A 20,696-nucleotide genomic window follows, 5' to 3' on the forward strand; every position below is an offset into this window, starting at 1 on the left:
ATCTATCCCAGGCATAGGTAGCCCCCACCCCAGGCAGGGCTTTGCTGTGGTCCCTGGGGCCTCGCCTGGGTCGCTGGGCCCCCTCTGTGACCGCCGTGGGGGGCACACGCGTTCAGGGCTGCAGACAGTCGGAACCTGGGCAGGCTCACGGGCACTTGCATAGACGCTACCTGATTCGAATTCCCTTCCCTGGTGGCTCACACTTTCTACTCCTCTGCCCACTGGCTTTCTTAACACAACACTGTCCCAGAGTTTCCTGTTTCTGCGACGGCAGAGTAGAACTGACTAGTACAATCCTGAGGGAAACCTGGGAACTCTGAAAATACTACTGCTTACGAGTTCAATAACAAATATGTTGAAAGTCTGTGGCACGTGATATCTCCAAGTCTGCCCATCCGCGTTTTGTGGAACGTCACCATCAACAGGACGTAACGCGGACCTCTGAACCTCGGGTGCGCGGGTGTGGGAAGAAAACAATGGCAAAAAGGACTGAACACGCATGGGACTGGTGGCGACTGGGACAATCCTCGTGGGAGGACTTGTCTAGCGCTTCCCCAGGGAACAGAACACGTCCAGAAACAGCTCTGGACAAGCCGCCCCTCCAGCTGGATGAACGGGTTGCCAGTAGGTCATCCTGGAAGGAGTCGCCGCGAGGCCAGCGGCCACAGCTATCGCCCGCATGGACCCAGGGTCGTGATGCGGAACCCGACCCCAGCTCTGTCCTTTCCGGCTGGCCTCCCTCCACAGAAACCCCTTCCCTGCAGGTGCACCTGCCCCTCGGACCTTGGCAACGCCCCGGGGCCCCGCCGGCCCACACCGACGTCCCCTGTGGTCACCTGAGAATGACCGTTAGGACAGCGGTAATTTTCCAGGTCGGTGGGCAAGGTAGCATTTATGACTTTCTGTGTTTCAAGTTTGGGTCAGTAGGGTGTCTTGGAGACAGAGCACCTGAGAGCTGGATGCGTGAGGGAGGGGCGGTAATGTCCCTGGTGATGCAGTGACACAGAGCAAGCCCACGAGAGCCACCCCCACTGTCCGGCAGGGCCAGACCCCAACAGCGTCCCCAACGTAGGGACCTCCAAATAACACACCGCTTAGTGTCTCACAGATCACGACCAACATGGCCGAAAGTCATTTGAATCTTCAAAACTGTGGGGAGAAAAGTTTCTCCCACAACCTGGTCACCCACTTGGCCCTCTTCCCAGGAACGCCCCCACCACTCAGTCTCACCAGGTCACATAGTACTTAGGGTGGCGGGCAGGGGGGCGGGCATACAGCATACACTGGGAGCCCCTGAGGTCAGGTCATTTCCAAGGCTGATGTGCCCCATCTCTGGAGCCTCCTGTCTCCCTACGACCTCTAAGCTCCCCTTCCACTCCCCCTCCCTAAACATCTCCGCAGAGGTATGGGAAAGCATGAGATGGGAGCCTCGTGCGTGTCCAACACCAAGAGTTCGGGGTTCTGCAAGCAAACAGAGAGCTCAGAGGGGCCCGAGATCCTCAGGGCGGAGGCCGCCCAGAAGGGGCGCTGGGAGAAGGAGGATGCACCCCAGCGCAGAAGGGACCACCTGATCCACGGGCACCGGAAGTTCTAACCCAGGCGCACTGACGACCCCATTGCAAGTGTCAAATTTTCCCCAATCTGTCAAAGATTGGCACGAACTTCAGAATATGGGAACAGCCTTCGTTATACTTGACGGAGCGAGAACCCAAAGTTACCCACAAAGCGGGCTCCAGCAATGGACCTGCTGACCCAGAATCGTCGAAAGCTAAGGGGGGAGAGGGAGGGATGGTCGGGCGGGGGAAGGGCACAGCCCAGGCCTCTTGGCTGGTCTAGACAAGAGGCACCATCAAGGATTCCTGTGAAATGAGCAACCACGCTCACGCTCCTGCAAAGCTGACACACCACCTCCTCGCCAAGGGCCTCCATTTATCCGCATCGAAGCCCCGACCTGGAATGTCGCACGTTAGACGGTAGTGTCCTGAAAAAACTTGGGGCAGCACGAGCCCCACGGAGAGTCAAGGGCACTGGGGACGCCCGGCGTGCGCCTCACTTCCCGCTGGGTGCCAGATGCCAGGTTCGGTCACGAGAACCGCATGTCCGCACAGATCCTACCTTGTTAGCTATGCTAGGAGAGAAGGCCAGGTAACATCCCGAAGGCTTTAAAAACTGCAAGTCAACCCCAGCTTCTCAGTAAATATTAAAAGAAAAACCAACACGATGGTCAAATGAAAGCCACTAGAAGAGTAAACCTTACTCAGTGTGCTGTACGAGAAGGGGTGAACCTCTAAAAGGTTACCCTGCACATTACCGTTCTAGGTAGTCTCTAAAAAGCACCCCAAAAGATTGCCGAGTGATTCCTTTTAAGTTCATAGTGTGCCCAGCACCAAGGGGATGAGCTTAGACTTTCCCTCTCCAACCAAATTACCACGTAAGCACGGACATCCTACAGACAGACGTATGCCAGGGCTCCCAGGGTCTGCGGCCAAGGCCAAGGGTCAACCACAGACCTTCCTGTGCTCTCCCGGGGCCAGACTGTTCCTCCCCCTCAGGTAACAAGCATTTAAAGAGAAGAAAAGCCCCAGGGGCGTTCACATTGTTTTGCGCCCGTAATGTCAAAAATGGATTCTATTGTCTATTAACACATTTCCACCAAAATAAGTCCTTCACAATAATGGATGCGATTACACTGTGGAGGTTTGAGTGCTGAAATCATTTTTGGTAAAAATCAGCCTTAGATTTCACCTTAAACATCAAGGGAGCGAAGAGGGTGAGCAGACCCCCGACCCCTTCTAACTCCCAGGCCGGTGACAGGACTCGCTCTCTCTCTCGCCTCCCCAACGCCTCGACGCTACCGAATAAAGAGATTAAACACTCTCATCGCCAAAGTGTTTTTCAAAACCAGGTGGGAAAGTCGTGAAGTCGACGCAGCAAAATCAAGCAGACGTGCCCGGAGGCACCGTGTGGGTCGGCGGGGTTATCTCTCAAAATGTCTGTTATGTGGTTATGTCGTTTCTAGAACGTCTTCTAATCTCCTAGGAAGGACACCCCGTCCTGTCTCTGTAAAGAGCTGGTCACGGGGCCCGGCTTGGGGTACATTCTTCTTTGGAGGCGCCTCTGGCCACTTAAACGTGTGCTTAATGGTCGTGGGGGCGTGACCACTTAAGTCGGAGGCAAGGGCAGGGCCCCCGAGGAAACCTTGTTGGCACATCAGTCCGGCATCGCGACCACCACCCACCTACACTCCATGCGCATCACGTCCAAAGGTGCCTCCCGAGGGGACCTGCAGAGCTCACGCTGGCAGCCGAGACACAGGCACCGCGAAGCCTTCGGAGGCCAACACCTCCACTTGGGCGACTCACATGACTCGCACAGGAGACCATGGGGCGCGGGGAGAAAGGTCTGGCCCGCAGCCCCACGGGGACCCTGGACGGTCCCCCCCACGACAGCCTGGGCCCCCAGATGGCAACAGCGCCCCCCACCCCGACGACGCAGCTACTGACGTTTAATCCATCCAGGCCCCAAGTTCCTCCCCGCAGAGTGGAGTGTCAGCAGCCCCCTCGGGCACCACTTGTGGGGAGGGGGCGTCGGCGTCCCAGTAAGTGGTGTTTCTAGCGCAGCAGTCCCAGCAAGGGGGCACTCTGCAATTCCTTTTAAATTAGTCCGCTGGCGGGGTGCCTGGGTGGCTCGGTCGGTTAAGCGGCCAACTTCGGCTCAGGTCATGATCTCACGGTCCGCGAGTTCGAGCCCCGCGTCGGGCTCTGTGCTGACAGCTCAGAGCCTGGAGCCCGTTTCAGATTCTGTGTCTCCCTCCCTCTCTGCCCCTCCCCTGTTCATGCTCTGTGTCTCTCTGTCTCAAAAATAAATAAACATTAAAAAAAATTTTTTTTTAAATTAAAAAAAATAAATTAGTCCACTGGTTTCCAAGGTGTACTTAATACATTTGCTTCTAATCGTTACAAAGTGAGAGTAATAAGATATGCCTGACTCGCCGCCCCGGCTTTTGTGCGGCTCCTCGCGGAGCTGGCCCCAGACCAACCTGAGGGTCCGGAAGGCTTCCCGGAGGAAGAGCCGGCATTTCTGGCAAGTGAGGGAGGCAGAGCACGCAAACACCCCGACACAGGACGCCCGGCAGGTGTGCAGGTGGGGCTCGGCACAGCAAGGGCGTAGCAGGCCACGCTGCAAATAGCCCAGCGCAGGGTGGACACGTGGAGGGTCGCGGCCGAGCCCAAGACGCCTGGTCTCCCTTCAAAGAGCTGGACGCTAAGCCACCGCGGCGGAGGAAGCGTGTGTTGACAGGGACAGCGATCACAGGCACGGTGACGGAGGGGGACGTCCTCCCATCCCGCAGCACCAAAGACTGAGACTCCGCGGCCGGCCCCGCCCCCCCACCTCGTGACCAGACTGAGTCCTCCTGCCCACTGACCACAGGGGCCCAGCGAGGGGCCCTCCTGCAGGATTTCGTCCCCAGGGGTCCCTCCAGAACAAGTCCGGGAGGCCCGTGTGGCGCTAAATCCCACGCCAGAGTCTGTCTCAGGACGGGCCCCAGTGTCCATTTCTCCGGCGGGTGAACAGGGTGGGCCACGTGTCGTACCCCGAGGGCCGGCAGGGGAGGACGGCACACGTGAGGGGACGCGGCCGTGAAAGCACTGAGACCAAGAAGAACGGGAGCAGGATGTCACTATCAGACCAGTTAGGAAGTTCCCGAACAGCAGGCAAGAGAGAGAGAACAAAAGCTTCTGGAGAGACCAGCACTCTCCCTCTGCTGGGCCCGCTGCCCCCGTCACCTGGGCCAGACTGATCTCCAGTGCGCTCGTCCCGGGAGACAGGCCGGGGGTCCCCGGCCCCCAGACAACAGCCGGAGCAGCGCGTGGCCAGCGCCCGGCGGGTCTGTGACCCTGGCAGTGCTCACAGAGGAGGCTGGCTACGCAGGGTCCGGGAACCCCTATCACACCCACACAGGTAACGTTAGAATCTGTGCTGCCCATTTACACGTGACGTCTCCCGGTCACTTTACAACCACCAGCCACCCACGGGTCGGTACAGGCCGCCAGTGAGTCCTGCACAGGGGCCCCCTGTGACTGTGCCCGTCAGTCCCCGGCCCTCCCCCAATGAGGAGTCACTCCCGGGTGAGAGGGGCAGTGGCCACTCCGGGACCCGCGTGCTGCCCTGAGCTTTGCTCTGATTTATACTTTGTTTCTGTTTTGTGTTTTAATTTTTGTAATTTTATTTAATGTTGAGAGAGAAAGAGAGAGCATGAGAGGGGGAGGGCCAGAGAGAGGAGGAGTCACCGAATCCCAAGGAGGCTCCAGGCTCCGAGCTGTCAGCACAGAGCCCGACGCGGGGCTCGAACCCACAAAGCGAGAGACCATGACCGGGGCCGACGTCGGGTGCTCAACTGACCGAGCCACCCAGGCGCCCGTCCCAGTTTATACTCTGTAAAGGGTGGACTGCATCACACACGTTCCTGTCCCGTGTTTGCACGTGTCCCCCACCTGGGCCCTCACGTCGGAGTCCAGACCCGCAGGTCTGTCCAAGTTACAGGACAGAGCAGGATGGGTCCAGCCGCCCGCAACGGGTCTCCGGGAGACGGAGGACGCCAGGCGGGGCCTGGCTCATTCCACACTGTGTACCGTCCGCCACACTGAAAAACCTGAGCGTGACTGGAAAACGGCCACCTCGCACTCATGCGTGTGCACCTGTTCCCGGTCAGACCCTTCAACCTCCTGCCGCCTGACTCCCACCTAAGCTCACGTGGCTGGGGCAGAAGGAGGAAGGCTGAGCTCACAGACTTTCCTCCCGCACGGGCCACTCACCTCCCTCCCCGTCCGCCCGACTCCCCGCTGCTCCCTCCCTCTGCTCTCTGGTGACACTTCGTAGTCCCTGGTCCTGTGCTGTGAACCAAGACACTCCTGCTAACAGTACCTGTCCCCAGAGCCCCCGGCACCCTGCTCTCCCCGCCTCCGTCCTGAGAGCACTGGTCAATCTAGCTCCGCGCAGAGAGCCCGTAAGTAAAGGACACTGCGACCCTGCAGAGTAGACGCTTTGTCTCCACCATCGCCAAAACACGAAGCCCACACCCAAAAGTCCCTGTCACCACCCAGTAGCAGCAAGAAACGTGTCCAGGAGCAGCCCTACTAAGGGGCCACGAGGGTCCCGATCCACAGAAAGAGCGCGGGCGTGGGAGGGACCCTCCACGCAGCCTGGCTTTGTTGTGCATCCAAACCGGGCCACGGGATGCAGGTTAACACCAGGGAAGGACCGTCCCTTGGGAAAGCCCACCACCCAGAGTCCCATCCCCTTCAGGCCCCACGCATGCCAGGGCCCTCCACCCCTCTCCCCACCTGACCACCACTGCACCTCCCACAACCCGCCCACATCCCGCCTTCTTCCATGCCCCGCCCATCCCACCTCCCCATGCCCCACCCACCCCCTCCCACCCTGCCTCCCCCACCCCCCACCTTCCACACCCCGCCCACCCCACATCCATGCCCCACTCACCCCCACCCATCCCGTCTCCCCCACACCCCACCTCCCACACCCCGCCCGTGTCCCGCCCACGCTGCCTCCCTCCACGCCCCTCCCCCCTCCACGCCCCACCCACCCCACCTCCTCATGCCCCACCCCCACCAACCCCACCTCCCTCCACGCCCCGCCCACCCCCCCCACCCATCCCGCCTCCCCCACACCCCACCTCCCACACCCTGCCCACGTCCCTCCCACCCTGCCTCCCTCCAACCCCCTCCCCCCTCCACACCCCGCCCATCCCATCCCACCTTCCACACCCCGCCCACCCCACCTCCTCCCATGTCCCACCTCCTCATGCCCTACCTCCCTCTACCCACCTGCCTCCCTCCAGCCCTATGCATAACCCCACCCCTGCCCAAGGCTCACTGGGCCCACAGACCTAGCCATCTCCCTGCTCACAAGCTGTGACCGTTCACAAGTGTGTCATTCAAGAGTGACGTGTGCGACAAGCTTTCAAGTGGCCCCTGGCTTAGCAGCACTCACAAACCAGCCCTCACATTGTGACACCGCCACGGGAGGCCCAGCCCCACCCGCCCGCATGAACGTCTGTCCCCCGGTCCCCCGCTGGCATCCGCACACTCAGGGGCCGGCCAGGGCACTGCCGCCCTTCACAATTGGAAAGCCACGTGCGGCCCCTACAGGCACGTGGCGGGGACCCCGAGCTCATTACCCATGTGCCCCTGCGCCACCCGGGCGCCCCTACATCCCCCCGTGTGCCCCGGCACCACCCTGCACCGCCCCTGCACCCCTACATGCCCTCGAGGCACCACACTCGGAATGTGCACTGGGGAGTCTAGAGCAATTGCTTCCCCAGGGTCCTCCCTCCATTTGGGTGACATCAGGATGGCCTTAGGGTTTTTTCACTCTTCCTTCACTGTGGGGTTCCTGTCTCCACAGCTTAACTACCAACCCAACGGCTGGGCCGGGACATCTGACACCAGTGATGTTGAGTCAGGCCCCAGGAGCAATGATGAAATCTGCGTCCTTCTGTCCACACTGTCTTACCTGATTGTTATGTAACCTCCATAAAGTGAAGCAAGCAGTCTCAAGTATGCTTCAGAAAGTGAATTTTAAGGAGGGAAGGAGAGAGAGCATGAACGTTTCCAAGTTGAGGCGATGAGAGAGAAGCCAGCCTCTCCCGACGGGGAACCCAGTGCAGCCTCAGCCTCCGGGTACACCTGGGCTTGCAGGGCCCTGCTGCCTCCCTCCTCCGGCCTCCCTCCCTCCTCCGGCCTCCCTCCCTCCTCCGGCCTCCCTCCCTCCTCCTGCCTCCCTCCCTCCTCCTGCCTCCCTCCTGCTCTCATTTCCGCCTCTGCACAGAGACAGCAACTCTTGGGATGAAAGGCAGCACCGGGAAATTGTTACTGTTACAACGTTGGCCTATTTTCAAGAAAACTCCTACAAGAGAATCAGACCAAAGCGGACGCGCCTCCCCCTCCCCCCACAATGGCCCGTCCAGGCTCCGGCGGCAGCGGAGAGCTCCCGCCCTACCCCTAACCGAGAGACAGCTGAGGAGCCGGCACCAGGGACCCCCGCCCCAGCACCACAGCTGCACCCCTGCTGACACCTCTGGAGGCTCCCGGAGCAGCCCAGCCTGCCCTCTCGGGGCGCTTCCTGCTCTTGCCGACCCTCCCCAGACCCTGCAGCCCGGGGCAGGGGTGGGGGGCTCATGAGACCCTCTCCCGTGTCCAGGAGCCTGTCTTCGTAGTTTCCGCCCCCACCCCCGCCCCCCTCCCGCAACATTTCTGAAAGCGGTGACCCCCTCCCGTGGCCCCTGCCCCCCGCCACGCCTCCAGCCGGACACGGGTTGCGCGGCGCACAGCTGTCTTGTCTGCGGGACGGCGGAGCGCCCCGCGGCTGGACGGTGACCTGGGAGCAGCACCAGGCGCCCGGGGGAGGCTGCACGTCTGTCACGCGCCCCCCGGCCCTCAAGCACGTCCGACGCCGGAACTGCTGTGTCGCAACTTTATTTACACACTGCGCGGGCCCGTCCCCCGGGGCATCCTCTGCTCCAAGGCACGCGCGCCGAGAGGCCCCCCCGCCACGTGGACTGGGCGCTGGGCTGCAGGCACGGGGGTCACGGGCACCTCGGGCACAGCTGGGGGCCGCTCCCCCACCCGCCCTGCCGCGCTCGCCCCTGGGAGCACCCGGAGCTGGACCTCACAGCCGCAGACGCACGCAGGGCTGTCCTGAGCTCTCAAAGAAACCGGGAAGCCCAGAAAGAAAAGGAGGGAGAGTTAACTTAAAAAGTTGCGATGTTTTAAAACAAAACCCGGTTAGGATTTGGCCGAGTCAAGTTCTGGGTTAGTTCATGTGTTCTCAGACATTTCAGCTCACCGAGCCCGACGACCTAGGGGCCTCTCCATCCTCCCTGTGGGGCCTCCCTGCTGATGCAGAGGCAGCCGAGGCCCGAGGCCAGGACAGCGGGGCCGCTGCAAGGGTGAGGCTGGCAGGCAGTGACCCCGTGCACGCTGCAGACGTCAAGAGACCCAAGGGCAGAGACAGAGATACAAATGCATAAGAGACACAGAGAGACAGCTATAAAGAAAGAGACCGAGGGAGGGAGAGACAGAGATGAACACCTAACTCTGCTTTGCCAATTATTTTGTCATGTTTTGCTAAATTTGGGGTTTAGGTAAGAAGAACAAGGATGGGGGGAAAGGGCTGAGGTGCCAAGCCGCCGGGGAAGGAACGGTGCTCAGGGAGCACTGACCCGGGGCTGGACCCGAGCTCTGGGAGGCTGCTGGCCGGCCTCCTGTCCGATCGCACCCCGGAAGCATCGGCCCGGACGTGCCCGCCCCCAGGGAGGCACTGGATTCAGAGCTGCTCAGCCCGGATTCTGCGGGACACAGGCTGCCCCACCTGAGCGTCCAGGGCCTGTTCGAGCCCGGGGCGTGGGTGCACAGCCCTATGAGGGACGCAGACCAGAGGCCAGGGCCCCTCGCGGCCCAGGCCGCACTCCAGGACTCCCAGAGCCCGGGGACAGACCCCCCGTCCCAGCAGCAACCCGCAGGGCTACCCTGCACCACACTGGGACCCTGACAGCCTCCAGGAAGCTGGGAATAAACACCGGGCGCTGTGGAGGTCTGGAAAACCCCAGAACAGCAGGCATGGCCTCCTGACGGCCTCCAGAGCCCAGTCTGCGGGCCACCCAGCGACGGCAGAAGGCGCAGAGAGAAGAGGTCTGGACACGAAGGAAGGGGAGGGACGGAGAAATGAATGAGAATGGGGCCAACAAGGACTTTTCTAAATGTCCTTCCGATTTTGGGCCACAAAGAAATGTAAATGGCCCCCAAGCCCGTGCAGGTGAGCGGTCCACAGGAGCGTGTGCAAAGAGCCCGCAGACTTGGGGAAGGGGCACGATCGTTTTCCGGGGAAGATCCATCATAGAGTAGTCTGTTTGAGAGCTTCTGTCCCTGGAGCACGAGGACAGCAAATAACAATTTAGGACAAAGTAAGCGAAGCCACTGCTTCCGATAACAGTCGGACGCGCTGAGTGAGCCCATCTCGCAGCGTCCCGGGGGCAGCGGGGGCCGCCCCCGACTGGCTGCTTAGAGCCACCGTTCTACCCCAGTAACACGGCGCGCCTGTCCCACAGCTGAGCAACAGCCCGAATTCAACAGGCTGATCCCAGACTTCCAAACACAGCTTCCAGAAACATCAGCTACAAGTGTCCCTGTTTCTCCCTTCCCTGATTTAGCATCTCCTCAGGTTGAGTCAAATCTTTAAAACTGGGGAGTTGAATGTGGGGCCTGCACTCACACTAAGTGGCAGCGGCCCACGGGGTCTTCTCGATGTCAAGGTGGCGGGGGCTCGGCTGGCGGTCAAACCCCAAAGCCCACCCAGGAGCCCCTCCTGGAGCCGCAGCCCGGCTGCTCTCGGGCTCCCCCCTGTGGCCGATGCCGGAACGTTAGCACCTGAGCATAAAACCCAGCGGAGCGACCACACCTGTGCTCTCTGAGCCGGGTGTCACGGTGGCCCCGGAGGCCAGAGTGCCTAGGAAGGGCTCCGGGACGCCACCTGGATTACAGCTCTGAATGCAAAGAATGATCCGTCTGCGACCACTCCCTCCAAAAGATCAATCTTCGAAGAATGAAGACCTGATTATCAGGAACACACATCTGCAGATTCGGCAAAGCTACACCTTAGCAAACGTGTATGTTCAGGTCAGAGCTGTTACTCACTTTCCTTATCCTGAGGCGCTTACAAAAATCTAAAATACACACGCCCACGAAATATATACAGCGTCTTGGCCAGTATGAGGACACGCGAGATAACATCGCAGGAGCACAGGAAGCTGGCTGTCTATTTTAAGAGAGAAAGCGAGTGTGAAAACAAGTTATTATATCACACGGAACTCCTAGTCCCACGAACCAGATACAGTCGTCCTGACGCTTAGAAGACCACGTCCACGTCTCCGGGAGATATCCTGTGTGCAAGGAGCTAGAACCAGAACAGCTAGGAGTATCCGTAGCTGGTAGAATGACCTTATTCACAAACTGTCAGTTATCGGGGTTTTTTGGAGCAAGGTTCACAGGAACGTGTACTTGGGCGTCTGATGTAGGGCTTCGCTGATTTCTGCAGCACTGATTCTCAGGGCGGAGGGAGGAGGGGACAGACATACCCAGAGCTCCTGGGGCTTCTTCCTTGGCACAGCGAACCAACGCGGCAAATGGACATGTGCCCGTGTCTCATATCCCGGGACTGAATCCTAGCCTGTCCCTCGGGTGCATGGAGGCCAACCCTCTTACTGGAAGACAGAGGAGCGAGTGCTCAACAAATTTGCATAAGCCAGAGGGGACAGTCCCCATCTGAGATGATGGGATCAGGATGCAAATCTAGTTGTAACGGGAAAAACACAGAAAAGACCACTTACAACGACGACAGGGAGAGTCACCGCATGGAGAACCCCGCATCACCCCACTACTGCCTCAGACGAGGTCGTGCTTGGCAGCTTAGTGGCCGACTGCTTTTGAGCTCTTGCATCTAGACTGAGGGCCATATTCCCAAAAGGATATGCGTCGGCCAGAGCCCAGAATGGAGCCCGTCCAGAAAGGAAGCCGGGAGCCTCGGGCCCGCGGATCCCTGTAGAAGGGCCGACAGCAGACTCGGGGCAGTGCTCAGCCGGCGCCCCGGGGCACGTGGACGAGTTCCTTTGTCTTCAGAGCTCTCTAAACCCTGGAGAGACAGCCCAGGCCTGAGAAGCAAGGGGTCTGGCCTCCAGAAGACCCAGTGATCTTCTCTAACCACCTCCACGAATGGCCCATGCAAACCGATGACGTAAATTCTTGTGGATTTGGATACAGATGAATTTTAATTTTTTTAATGTTTTTATCTATTTTTGAGACAGAGGGAGACAGAGCACGGGCAGGGGAGGGGCAGAGAGAGAGAGAGAGGGAGACACAGAATCTGAAGCAGGCTCCAGGTTCCGAGCCGTCAGCACAGAGCCCGACACGGGGCTCGAACCCACGGACCGCGAGATCGCGACCTGAGCTGAAGTCGGACGCCCAACCGACTGAGCCGCCCAGGCGCCCCCAGACGAATTGTTAAAGACTGTGTGATTCTCAGCCCATGTTAAAACCAAACCCCTTCCAGAGAGAATCCTGCTGATGACAAATCGTATTCCGTAGTGGATGCCATTGGAGCAGGACACAAGACGTTTCTGTTCTCTCTTTTCAACATGTAAAACTTTGCATGTGTCTGTTTCCCAAAGATGAGGGACTCTGGGCCCTGACGCCCGGCACTCGGCCAGTTCCCTCAGCCAGTTCCATGGGAGACGGGGGCCTCCCCATCCCCTCCCCCTTCCTCCCACGCCTGGCCCGTGGGCGGGGCAGGGGCGAGACGGGGGTGGGGGAGCCCACACTGGACCGCAGGCCCTCGGCCCATTTCGGCTCTGTTTCCAGTGAAGACGCTACAGTTTAATAAGGCACCTAACGTGCCTGATCTCTGGGAAGAAAGTATGATGGGAAAGCATAATGTCAGTTTTCACTGCGCCAAAGGGGACTGCACATCACCAAAGCGTGTCAGGGACACCTGTGCCCCACACAGGTGACACACTGTCAGCATCACCGACCCCCAGCCCGCCAGGAACCCCCACGCTCTCATGCGCGAGGCGGCCTCAAGCCTGCCTGCCACAGACTGGCGGGACACTCGCTTCTCTCTCCCAAAGATCTTTTTCCATTAATTTTACATATATTTAAAATCTCAGTCACACACTCCCCAACCCCATGTGGAATGAATCAGTACACAGCTGAGAACAAACAATGCACTAAATTCTGCTCTAAAACCTTCCTTCGAATCTGGAGCATTGTTTTCAAAATTACCAGCGTTTGTGGAATTTATTATCTTGTAATTTCCCTTTCGTAGTTCAGCGTGATTGGCTCTCCTCCACGGGGCGACTGCATGTTATGAAGCCTTTATGTCACTTTGATTTGGAATGCAAGGAAGGGTCCCTGTGGCCGGGGAGCCGTGAGGGTGGCTCTGTGACAGTTGTGTTCAACCATAATATTCCTTAGGGCTCTAGGAATCCTTAGGGCAGGGTCGCAGAGGGAAGCTGCCCCGTGCAGAGTCAACCAGAAACAGACCAGCTGCGTGGAGAAAGGGCACGTCGACGTCCAGTCCTTCGACGAGCGAGGAAGGGGAGGACAATGAGAAAGCCCCCGCGCTGGGGTCAGGTTCTGGGCCACAGGGGGGCCGCCGGACCCCAGCGCCCGGAGCTCCCAGGCAGCTGGAAAGTCTTGGGGAAGGGCGCCTGCCAAACCCCAGAGGCAAGTCGGGTCCTTCACGAACACCAGGTTCCCTCAGAAATTAAGATCATCAGTCGGCCCGCTCAGCGACGCACCGTCCGTCCTGCCTCGGAGCGTGTGCGAACACTTCTCGGCCACCTCCCGCCCAGACACAAAAGTGTGGCGCCCTTGCAAAGAGGCAGATCTGCTCGATGGTCAGAGGACCCTCGCCGTCGGGGCAGATGGGACGGCCAGAAAGTCTCCCCGAGGCTCCGGGTGCCCCGTGCCCTCCCCTGCCGCCCTGAGGGAGGTGGGGACCCTGCCGCGAGGGCTCCCCAACGCGGTCCTCACGGGACAGGGCCCGAGACAGCCTCCCTCACGGCGAGGCCTCAGCATGGCCTCCCGAGCGCCAACCCTCGCCCACGGCACAGAATGTCCTCGGCCTGGCCCGAGACACGTCCATCATCCCGTCTGCCCGTTGTGGGCTGGGCTGGGCACCGTTTCACCAACAAGCCGACGAACTTGCTCTCTAAGAAGTGACCAGAATCCAACAAGTTTGCGAACATCCAGAATGCAGCGGGGCTGACGGCCCCAGGCCGCACTGAAGTGTTCTCAAGCGGTGATCAAACACGCCACACGTTATTGTGTTGACCTCAAACTCTTCATGCTTTCTGAAACTTCATTATTATCGGGAGAGACCGTGCCAGCAACCTCAACCCTTAAGCGCTGGCTTACCACCCCCCCAAAGGTGTGGGGCTTGCTAACGGACGGGTCCTAACATGATGCGGGGGGACAGGATGGCAGCCGGGCCCCCCCCTCAGCAAGCTGACCACCGGGGCAGAGCCGGGAGGAGGGGACGCACCAGCGCTGGCAAGGAGGGACTGTGGGGGACAGCAATCAGAAGGTTCTTCTGGATTTCAGGGCCAGCTACCGCAGCCACGGCCGCACGGATGGCGGGTGTCCTGGTGACAGACGCCGAGAGGGCCCGCCGTGATTCGGGCAGAAGGAGGACGAGAAAGACCACCAGGGAAAAGCGAGTAGAGGAGGGAAGGCCCCTCCCGGAGGAAGGAAGCACTCACCGTAGGGACACTTCACCTCCTCTGCGCCAGACCCGTCCATCACCTGCCACAGTATGTCATACGCGGCAAAGTTTGGGCAGAATCGGGGTTTTAGTCGTCATTCTAAGACTGCCCTCCTGTCAAAAGTTCTCATTAAATTTAGCCAGATAGTACACAAGTTTCCATTTATTATTTCTTTTTTTTTTTAATTCTGACGATATAAATGCGTTAACGTTTTACTTGGCTCCAATTTTTTGTGTTTTATTAGGAATCTTTGCTCTTTGATTTTCAGCCTGGGACTGCGAAACCACATAAAAATGTCTGTTAGTAATACTTTGAGAATAATTTCTTCTCAGCCCATGTGAACTTAGGATTTTATTCTCTGAATTCTTTCCTCTTGTGGGCTTTGGTTAAATACTTAACGTATCGAGCGTTATTCAGACTCCAAGCACGTACGGATATTAATAGCAGGATCCTACCCCGTTACCAACCCCATCGAGCGGGGACACAGAGAGGGGACAATTCTAATTTTCTAATTCTAAGTCGTAATTTTTCTTCCCTAATGCCAAATCCCACTGGAGATTCATCATCCTCAGCCTTCGTCTGGTATGTGGAGAAAAGTGCAATTGTCATTCAGAAATAGAGGTGTTACCTCGCTCTGTCCCACTGTTCTGCCCATCTTAACAACAGCCTCTGTCCTAACATCCTAGGGGGTCGGGAAGGCTTCTTTTGATATAGAATTGCCTGGAAATCTGTTCTGAGTCATCGTTACATCGATGCCCATTTACCACCCGATCCTCGTAGGGCCTGAGGCTGCTTATGTGTTTATTTATGGTCTTGACGTTGGGGCTTCTAGGTTGGAGACTGTCGCTTGTGGTGACTTCTCTCCTCCCTCGCCGCCTCCGTGGCCGCTCTGCTGATGAATGAAACCCGGCCTTCCCGGAGCACCGTGCACTCAGAGCATGTGCAGTGGGAGAAAACACGCAGAATCACTGCCTGTTGGGCACGTCTCATGCTGGGACGGTGCACATCCCACACACACACCCCCGCCGCCATGGCTCAGAAACGCTGCTGTCAGACCCTCTCGGGGACGTGCTAATGACGAACCTTTTAAAATTTATATATGAGCAAACACTGTCACTCCTTTCCCCCCCCTTCTCTTTCAAAGCAAAGAAATACACATGGGGCACAAAACAGCCATCTCGACCCTGTCCTTCCACGTCCCCCAGACCAACGAGTCCGGAGCACGTCCCCTCCCCAGGGGGAAGGTAGTAGGGAAAAGAGTGCGGAGTTATAAAGTCCCTGAAGGTGTCACCGAAATTAGAGCAGGGAATGCCCGTCCCCCAAGGGAAGGAAAATAATTCCGGGTTGAATCTGGAAACAGCTAGATCAGCTTAGTGGCAGGGGCAGCTTCCCTGACTCTCCAGCATGGGCGCAGCAGAACCTTTGTGGGCAGGTTGCTGAGGGCACACAGGAGAAGCACACACAAGATGCCCTTGACGGAGTGTGTGGTGCACGGAGGCGCTCAGTGCCACCACCTGTGCCTCCGGACAGGGCCCAGGAGAGTGGCACCCGCTGGCAACAAGACGTGGCAAGACGCCTGCCCCCTAGGCGTGGGCACTTGGTCTGCTCTACAGCGAGCCCGCTGGCCCGGCTCAAATTCCGTGGGAAGGGGGTCGCGTAACGCGCCTCCTCGCCGCCCCGAAGGAAACCTGCAGGGACGAGCTGGCCGTCCGTCTGTCCAAACCCACACGACGACACTTGTGGCAAAGTGAAAGAAGAGGGATCGCACATGCCCACGCTGTGCCACAGTCTCAGCCCTTCACAGAAATAGCTCGAGACAAGTCAACCATTCCCACGAGAAAGGGACACCGTCTGGCCTTAGAATGTACCCACCTCTTAAAGGAAGGCAGACAAGTGGCCCCAATTAGGGCAGATTAATCATTTAACACCACCTGCTGATCAGCAGGAATACTGGAAAGTCTCACTGAGGACCAGGAGATCATAAAAGCCATCAGAAAGGGCTTCATGGTGCCATTTCTAAAGAACAACTTGGAAGGAAAAAAAAAAAAAGATAATAGTCAAGCAAAGCAGATTCCCTTAGCCTTGGACACAGAGCAGCGGAGGTGATCGAACCCAGGGACACTCTGACCGCATGACACCCAGACACAGACCAGGCGGTGTCGGGAGGAAGGCAGGCAGGTGTACGGTCCCGGGAAGCCAAGCGTGACGGGCTTCTGACCCACAGAGGTGGGGGAGTATCCCCGTCTCTAGGTGAGAAGAGAAGGTGGGAGAGACAGTACATTGTCCAGCCCTGCACAATTTACCTCAACTAAGCGCAGGTAGCTGCCAGGAGCAAAGCGGTGCGTCCTAAGCACCCTGTGACGGGCGGGAAAACCACGAGAGGCCAGTGCCCTCACACCCGAAGGACACAGCACCACAGCCGATAGTTAAGGTCTTTCAAACTACCTCCTATGGACCAAAGGCACGGGCGCCATGCCAAGCAAGGTGAATGGGAGAAGAGACCCCCCGCACAGGAAAAGCCTTATCTTCAATCCTCCCGGCAACCTAATCAGACAGCACTTTGTCCACACGACACCGATAAGCAACCTGGGGATTAAGAAGCTTCGGTAACGTGTCTAGGGTCGTCACCCGTCCAGAAGACGCCACTCCCAGGCTCCCGGACTGTCTCTCGGATTTAGTGAAGATCAGATGTAAATCTTGCAGAGGAACCAAAAGCTCCCCGAATACTAGGCAGGGATGGGAAAAGAGATGGTCCCTACACCAGACCCAGGGCTCCCAACACTTCCCCGTGACCCTTCGGCCAACCTCTTGAATTCTCAGATGGCGGGGCGGGATGGGGAGGAACGTGCCAAAATATTTGAGGGCTTCAAAATCTTCTCCCGCCAGGGCACTGTGTTTGCACACGTAGCTTTCAGGCAGAAGGTCTCCCGGGAGGAGAGTGCAGTCAAGGGCCATCGCCCGCCCTGGAGTCCCCAGGCAGCTTTTCCTGCCGCCAGAAAACCCGAAGTAAATGTCACACAGAAGGGCGGCAGGGAGAGAAGAGAACCTACAGGGATGCCAACGGTTCCAACAGCTAACCGCCTCTTCTGCTTTTCCCCGGGAGGTACCAACGGACCACGGTGCCCCCCGGGGAGCGGGCACATGGGACTCCACCCTTTACACTCTCAGAAAATCGTGGCAAGGGTAGGTAAGCCGCGGCCACAGCTCTAGGAGGAAATGCCAGCGTCTTCTTTTGAGAACCGGTCTGTTTCTCTGTGGCCTTCAGGGAGCTACTGGGGGGGGGGGGGGGGGAGGAGTCTGCCGTGAGGAGCTTGTGCCCTAAGCGTGTTCGGGCCACGGAGGTAGACACCGGGATACGCACAGGAAACAGTGTCTGATGGCCTCTCCCGGAGATAAACGTTCTGCAGGAAGGCTGAGCCTGTGAAAACCTCCTTACAGCTTCCAGGGAGCAGTTTCTAATCTACAAGTCATTTGCAAGACACAAGGCAGGGACCCAAGGACGGTTCCAGAAGAATTTTAGGTATGAACAGTGAACTCACTAACGTCTTTTCCCCCTCACACTACTCCGAGGGGGGAAAAAAGGCTCCTAGGACTGCTTCAGATTTTTGCTGAAAAGCAGAACCGGACCACAGCTCCTTTCAAACCTCCGGTATTTTCGATACAATAAACGCCTTGAGGACAAGTCCCGCCACTTAAAAGGCATCTCTCCACCAGAGGTGTTCTCTCCACCTTCGTGTTTTCTCAAGCACTTGTTCAAAAACACATTTAAGTGGAATGTTTTCGTTTCTGCAGATTGCATTAATTACGGGTTTGCAAACACTGCGGAGCCCACGAGGTCCGCCCGAGCTGGGGGCTGCAGACACCCGGCCTGGGCCGGCGGCCGGTGGCTTGGCTCGGGCCCCGCACATAGCTCCGGGCTCGGCCCCGCGCGCCGCCGGCCAAGACTGCTGCAGAGAAGTCTCGGCTAAGAAAGAAAAACACACGGCGGTCAACCGCGGTGACCCACGCGCTCGGGAGCGCGCCTGCCTGCGCGCAGCACCCGGACCCGGAGAGGGCCCGGAAGGAGGGGCCGCGGGACGCGACTTGTGCCCGCGGAGACGGGCGAAAATAGGGTTTCTTTTTAATGTCACGTGCCTCCTCCTAGTCTCCCTCAGGGAGGGTCTCTGGGGCCGGCGGGCGAAGCACGGGGGGCTCAGGAGTTGGGCCCAGGACAGCAGCTCGCCCCCCCCCCACCCCACTCCCCGCAGGGGAGCCCCGGTGATGGAGGGGCGCGAGGCCGAGCGCGCTACGGGGCCCACGGGCCGGCAAGTGCGCGACCCGCCGAATGCCGGTGGGGGGGGGGGGGAGGCCCTCGGGGCAATCCGGGGTCCGCGCGGGGCCCTGCCCACCCGCCAGCCGGAAGCGCGGGACCCCGAGGGCACCCCCACGCGGCGGGAAGAGCCCAGAAGCCCCACGCCGCCGCCCGGGCACCGGCCCGGGCCCCACCTGCTCGCACCCCGCCGGCGGGAGGCGGCGCCACGCTCCCGGGGGTCACCTGCTTCCCGCGCCCCGGGCGCTCGCGCGGGAAGGGGAGGCGGGGGGCCGCGTCCCCGCGGGACGACTCACCGTGAGCGCCGAGAACTTCTGCGCGGGCGCGGGCGGGAGCAGCCCGGCGAGCAGGGGCAGCCAGCAGAGCTGCGGGAGCAGCATGGTGACGCGCGCGGCACGCGGTCCTGTCCCCGCGCTGCGGGCGCCCGACTCCACCCGCCGCCCTCCGCACCCGGCGGCCCTCCGCGTCCCGTGCGGCTCCGCCGGCGGCTGTCAAATAACTCCCGAACTTCCCGGATCCTCCTCCCGCTCGCTCGCTCCGTCCCTCCCTCCCTCCCTCCTCCAGCCCCACCCCCGCGCCGCCGCCGCCGCCGCGCCCCGCTCGGCTCCGCTCGGCTGCGCGCGCTCGGGCCGGGGGCCGCCCCGGGCGCGGGTCTGCGGGAGCCGGAGGTGGAGACGGGCCCCCGGGGCTGCGCCGCCAGTCAGTGCCGCGAGCGTGCCGGCTTCCCTGCGCGCGCACATGCGTGCACGCACATGCACACACGTGCACACACATGCACACGCGTGCACACATGCGCGCGCGCGTACACACGTGCACATACGCGCACACACATGCATAGGCGCGCACACACGTGCACGCGCGCGCGCCCTAGGAGAGTGCCCGGCACGACCGCAAGACGCGCTGTGCCTCCTCCCCTCGCCGTGTCCGGGAGCAGCGACCCGCTCCACTCACTACAGGCCCCGCGGTGCCCACCACTTGACGAGCCCAGGGCAGTCCCCAGCCCCCGCGGTTGTCCTAGACCTGTGGATTCCGATGCTACCGCATCCAGTCCTGAAGGTCGCCTCTCAAATCTGCTGATGGATTAGCTGGCTCTCCAGCAAGAGGCACCATCAACACCACAGGGTCCAGAAAATTCACGGAGGGCGGTGCGCCTTTGGCATTTTCAGCAGATTAATGCACTTGGGGGCGAATTTCGGAGTCGAACTTGGGGGGCTGACAGCGAGGCAAGTGTGGCAGGAATGCGGCTGCTTGTAAAGCGGCTCTGTGAAGGCGGCTCAGGTGTTTACGCAGCGAGCACAGGGGTGGCACAAGTTGCAAGGTCCGCAGCGAGGACCGGTTGGAAACGCAGAGAACTGTGCACACCCAGGCTCTGCATAGTATCCATTGTAGACGACATTGCTGAAATAGTTTAGCCTTGGCTTACAACTTTACAGGAGGAAAAAAAAAAAGCTAATTCTGGCGCGCACAGAAAACCAGAGTGAGGATTTTCAAGAACAATGCCTCAATTGACTTGTCAGGGGCACGGGGAAAAAGAACAAAACAGAAAATCCAAATCTGATTTTTAATCGGATGTTTAATCTGAAGCTTTGGCCGGAAGAGGGGCTGTCTCGGCAAATTCTGCGACGGGTTACTGAGACAAAAGCTTGGTATTCCAAGCACAGGGTCCCACACTGCGGGGGGAGAGGGCGTCTCATTTCTGTCCGGGGGGGTGATGGACGCAAGGCCGGGGAAGATGGGGAAGAAATGGGTCTTCCTGCAATCCACTAGGAAGTCCCCTTCAGATTCCAGAGCCCTGAGAATCTGCTGAGCGCTGAGATGCATTCCTCCTGGCCGGAGGGCTCAGGGGAAATTATAATAAAACTCTTGGGGCCTGAGAAACAGGTGAGCAAAGCAGCTGCAAATGATTCCGTAAATGAGGAATGCAATTAGGAAACATTAATGGAAATTAAGGCAGAAAGAAAGAAGGAAACACTGCATATACCACTAACTGTGAGATCATCCAGAGAAAATTTGCATTCGGATCTGACATAAATCCTTTGAAAAGCACTTCCT

At 59.1% G+C, this 20,696-nt stretch overlaps 1 protein-coding gene across 5 annotated transcripts in view; it reads right to left on the minus strand.

Moving 5' to 3' along the window:
* SMOC2 (SPARC related modular calcium binding 2) overlaps window positions 1-19,170 on the minus strand; it is a 161,929-nt gene extending 142,759 nt beyond the window's left edge. For 2 of the 5 annotated variants that reach the window (XM_053904271.1, XM_019412815.2), the window contains exon 1: window positions 18,941-19,169. In XM_053904271.1, coding sequence (XP_053760246.1) covers window positions 18,941-19,024 — 84 coding nt within the window. In that variant the 5' untranslated portion in view covers window positions 19,025-19,169. Of the gene's footprint in view, window positions 1-18,940 lie in introns of all 5 variants that reach the window. The other 3 variants (XM_019412817.2, XM_019412816.2, XM_053904272.1) reach the window with 2 other exon arrangements.
* Between the last annotated feature and the right edge of the window lie 1,526 nt (window positions 19,171-20,696).

This window comes from Panthera pardus, unplaced genomic scaffold, assembly GCF_024362965.1.
Source record: "Panthera pardus isolate Hobbes unplaced genomic scaffold, ASM2436296v1 HiC_scaffold_17, whole genome shotgun sequence".
Taxonomy (NCBI): Eukaryota; Metazoa; Chordata; class Mammalia; order Carnivora; family Felidae; genus Panthera; species Panthera pardus.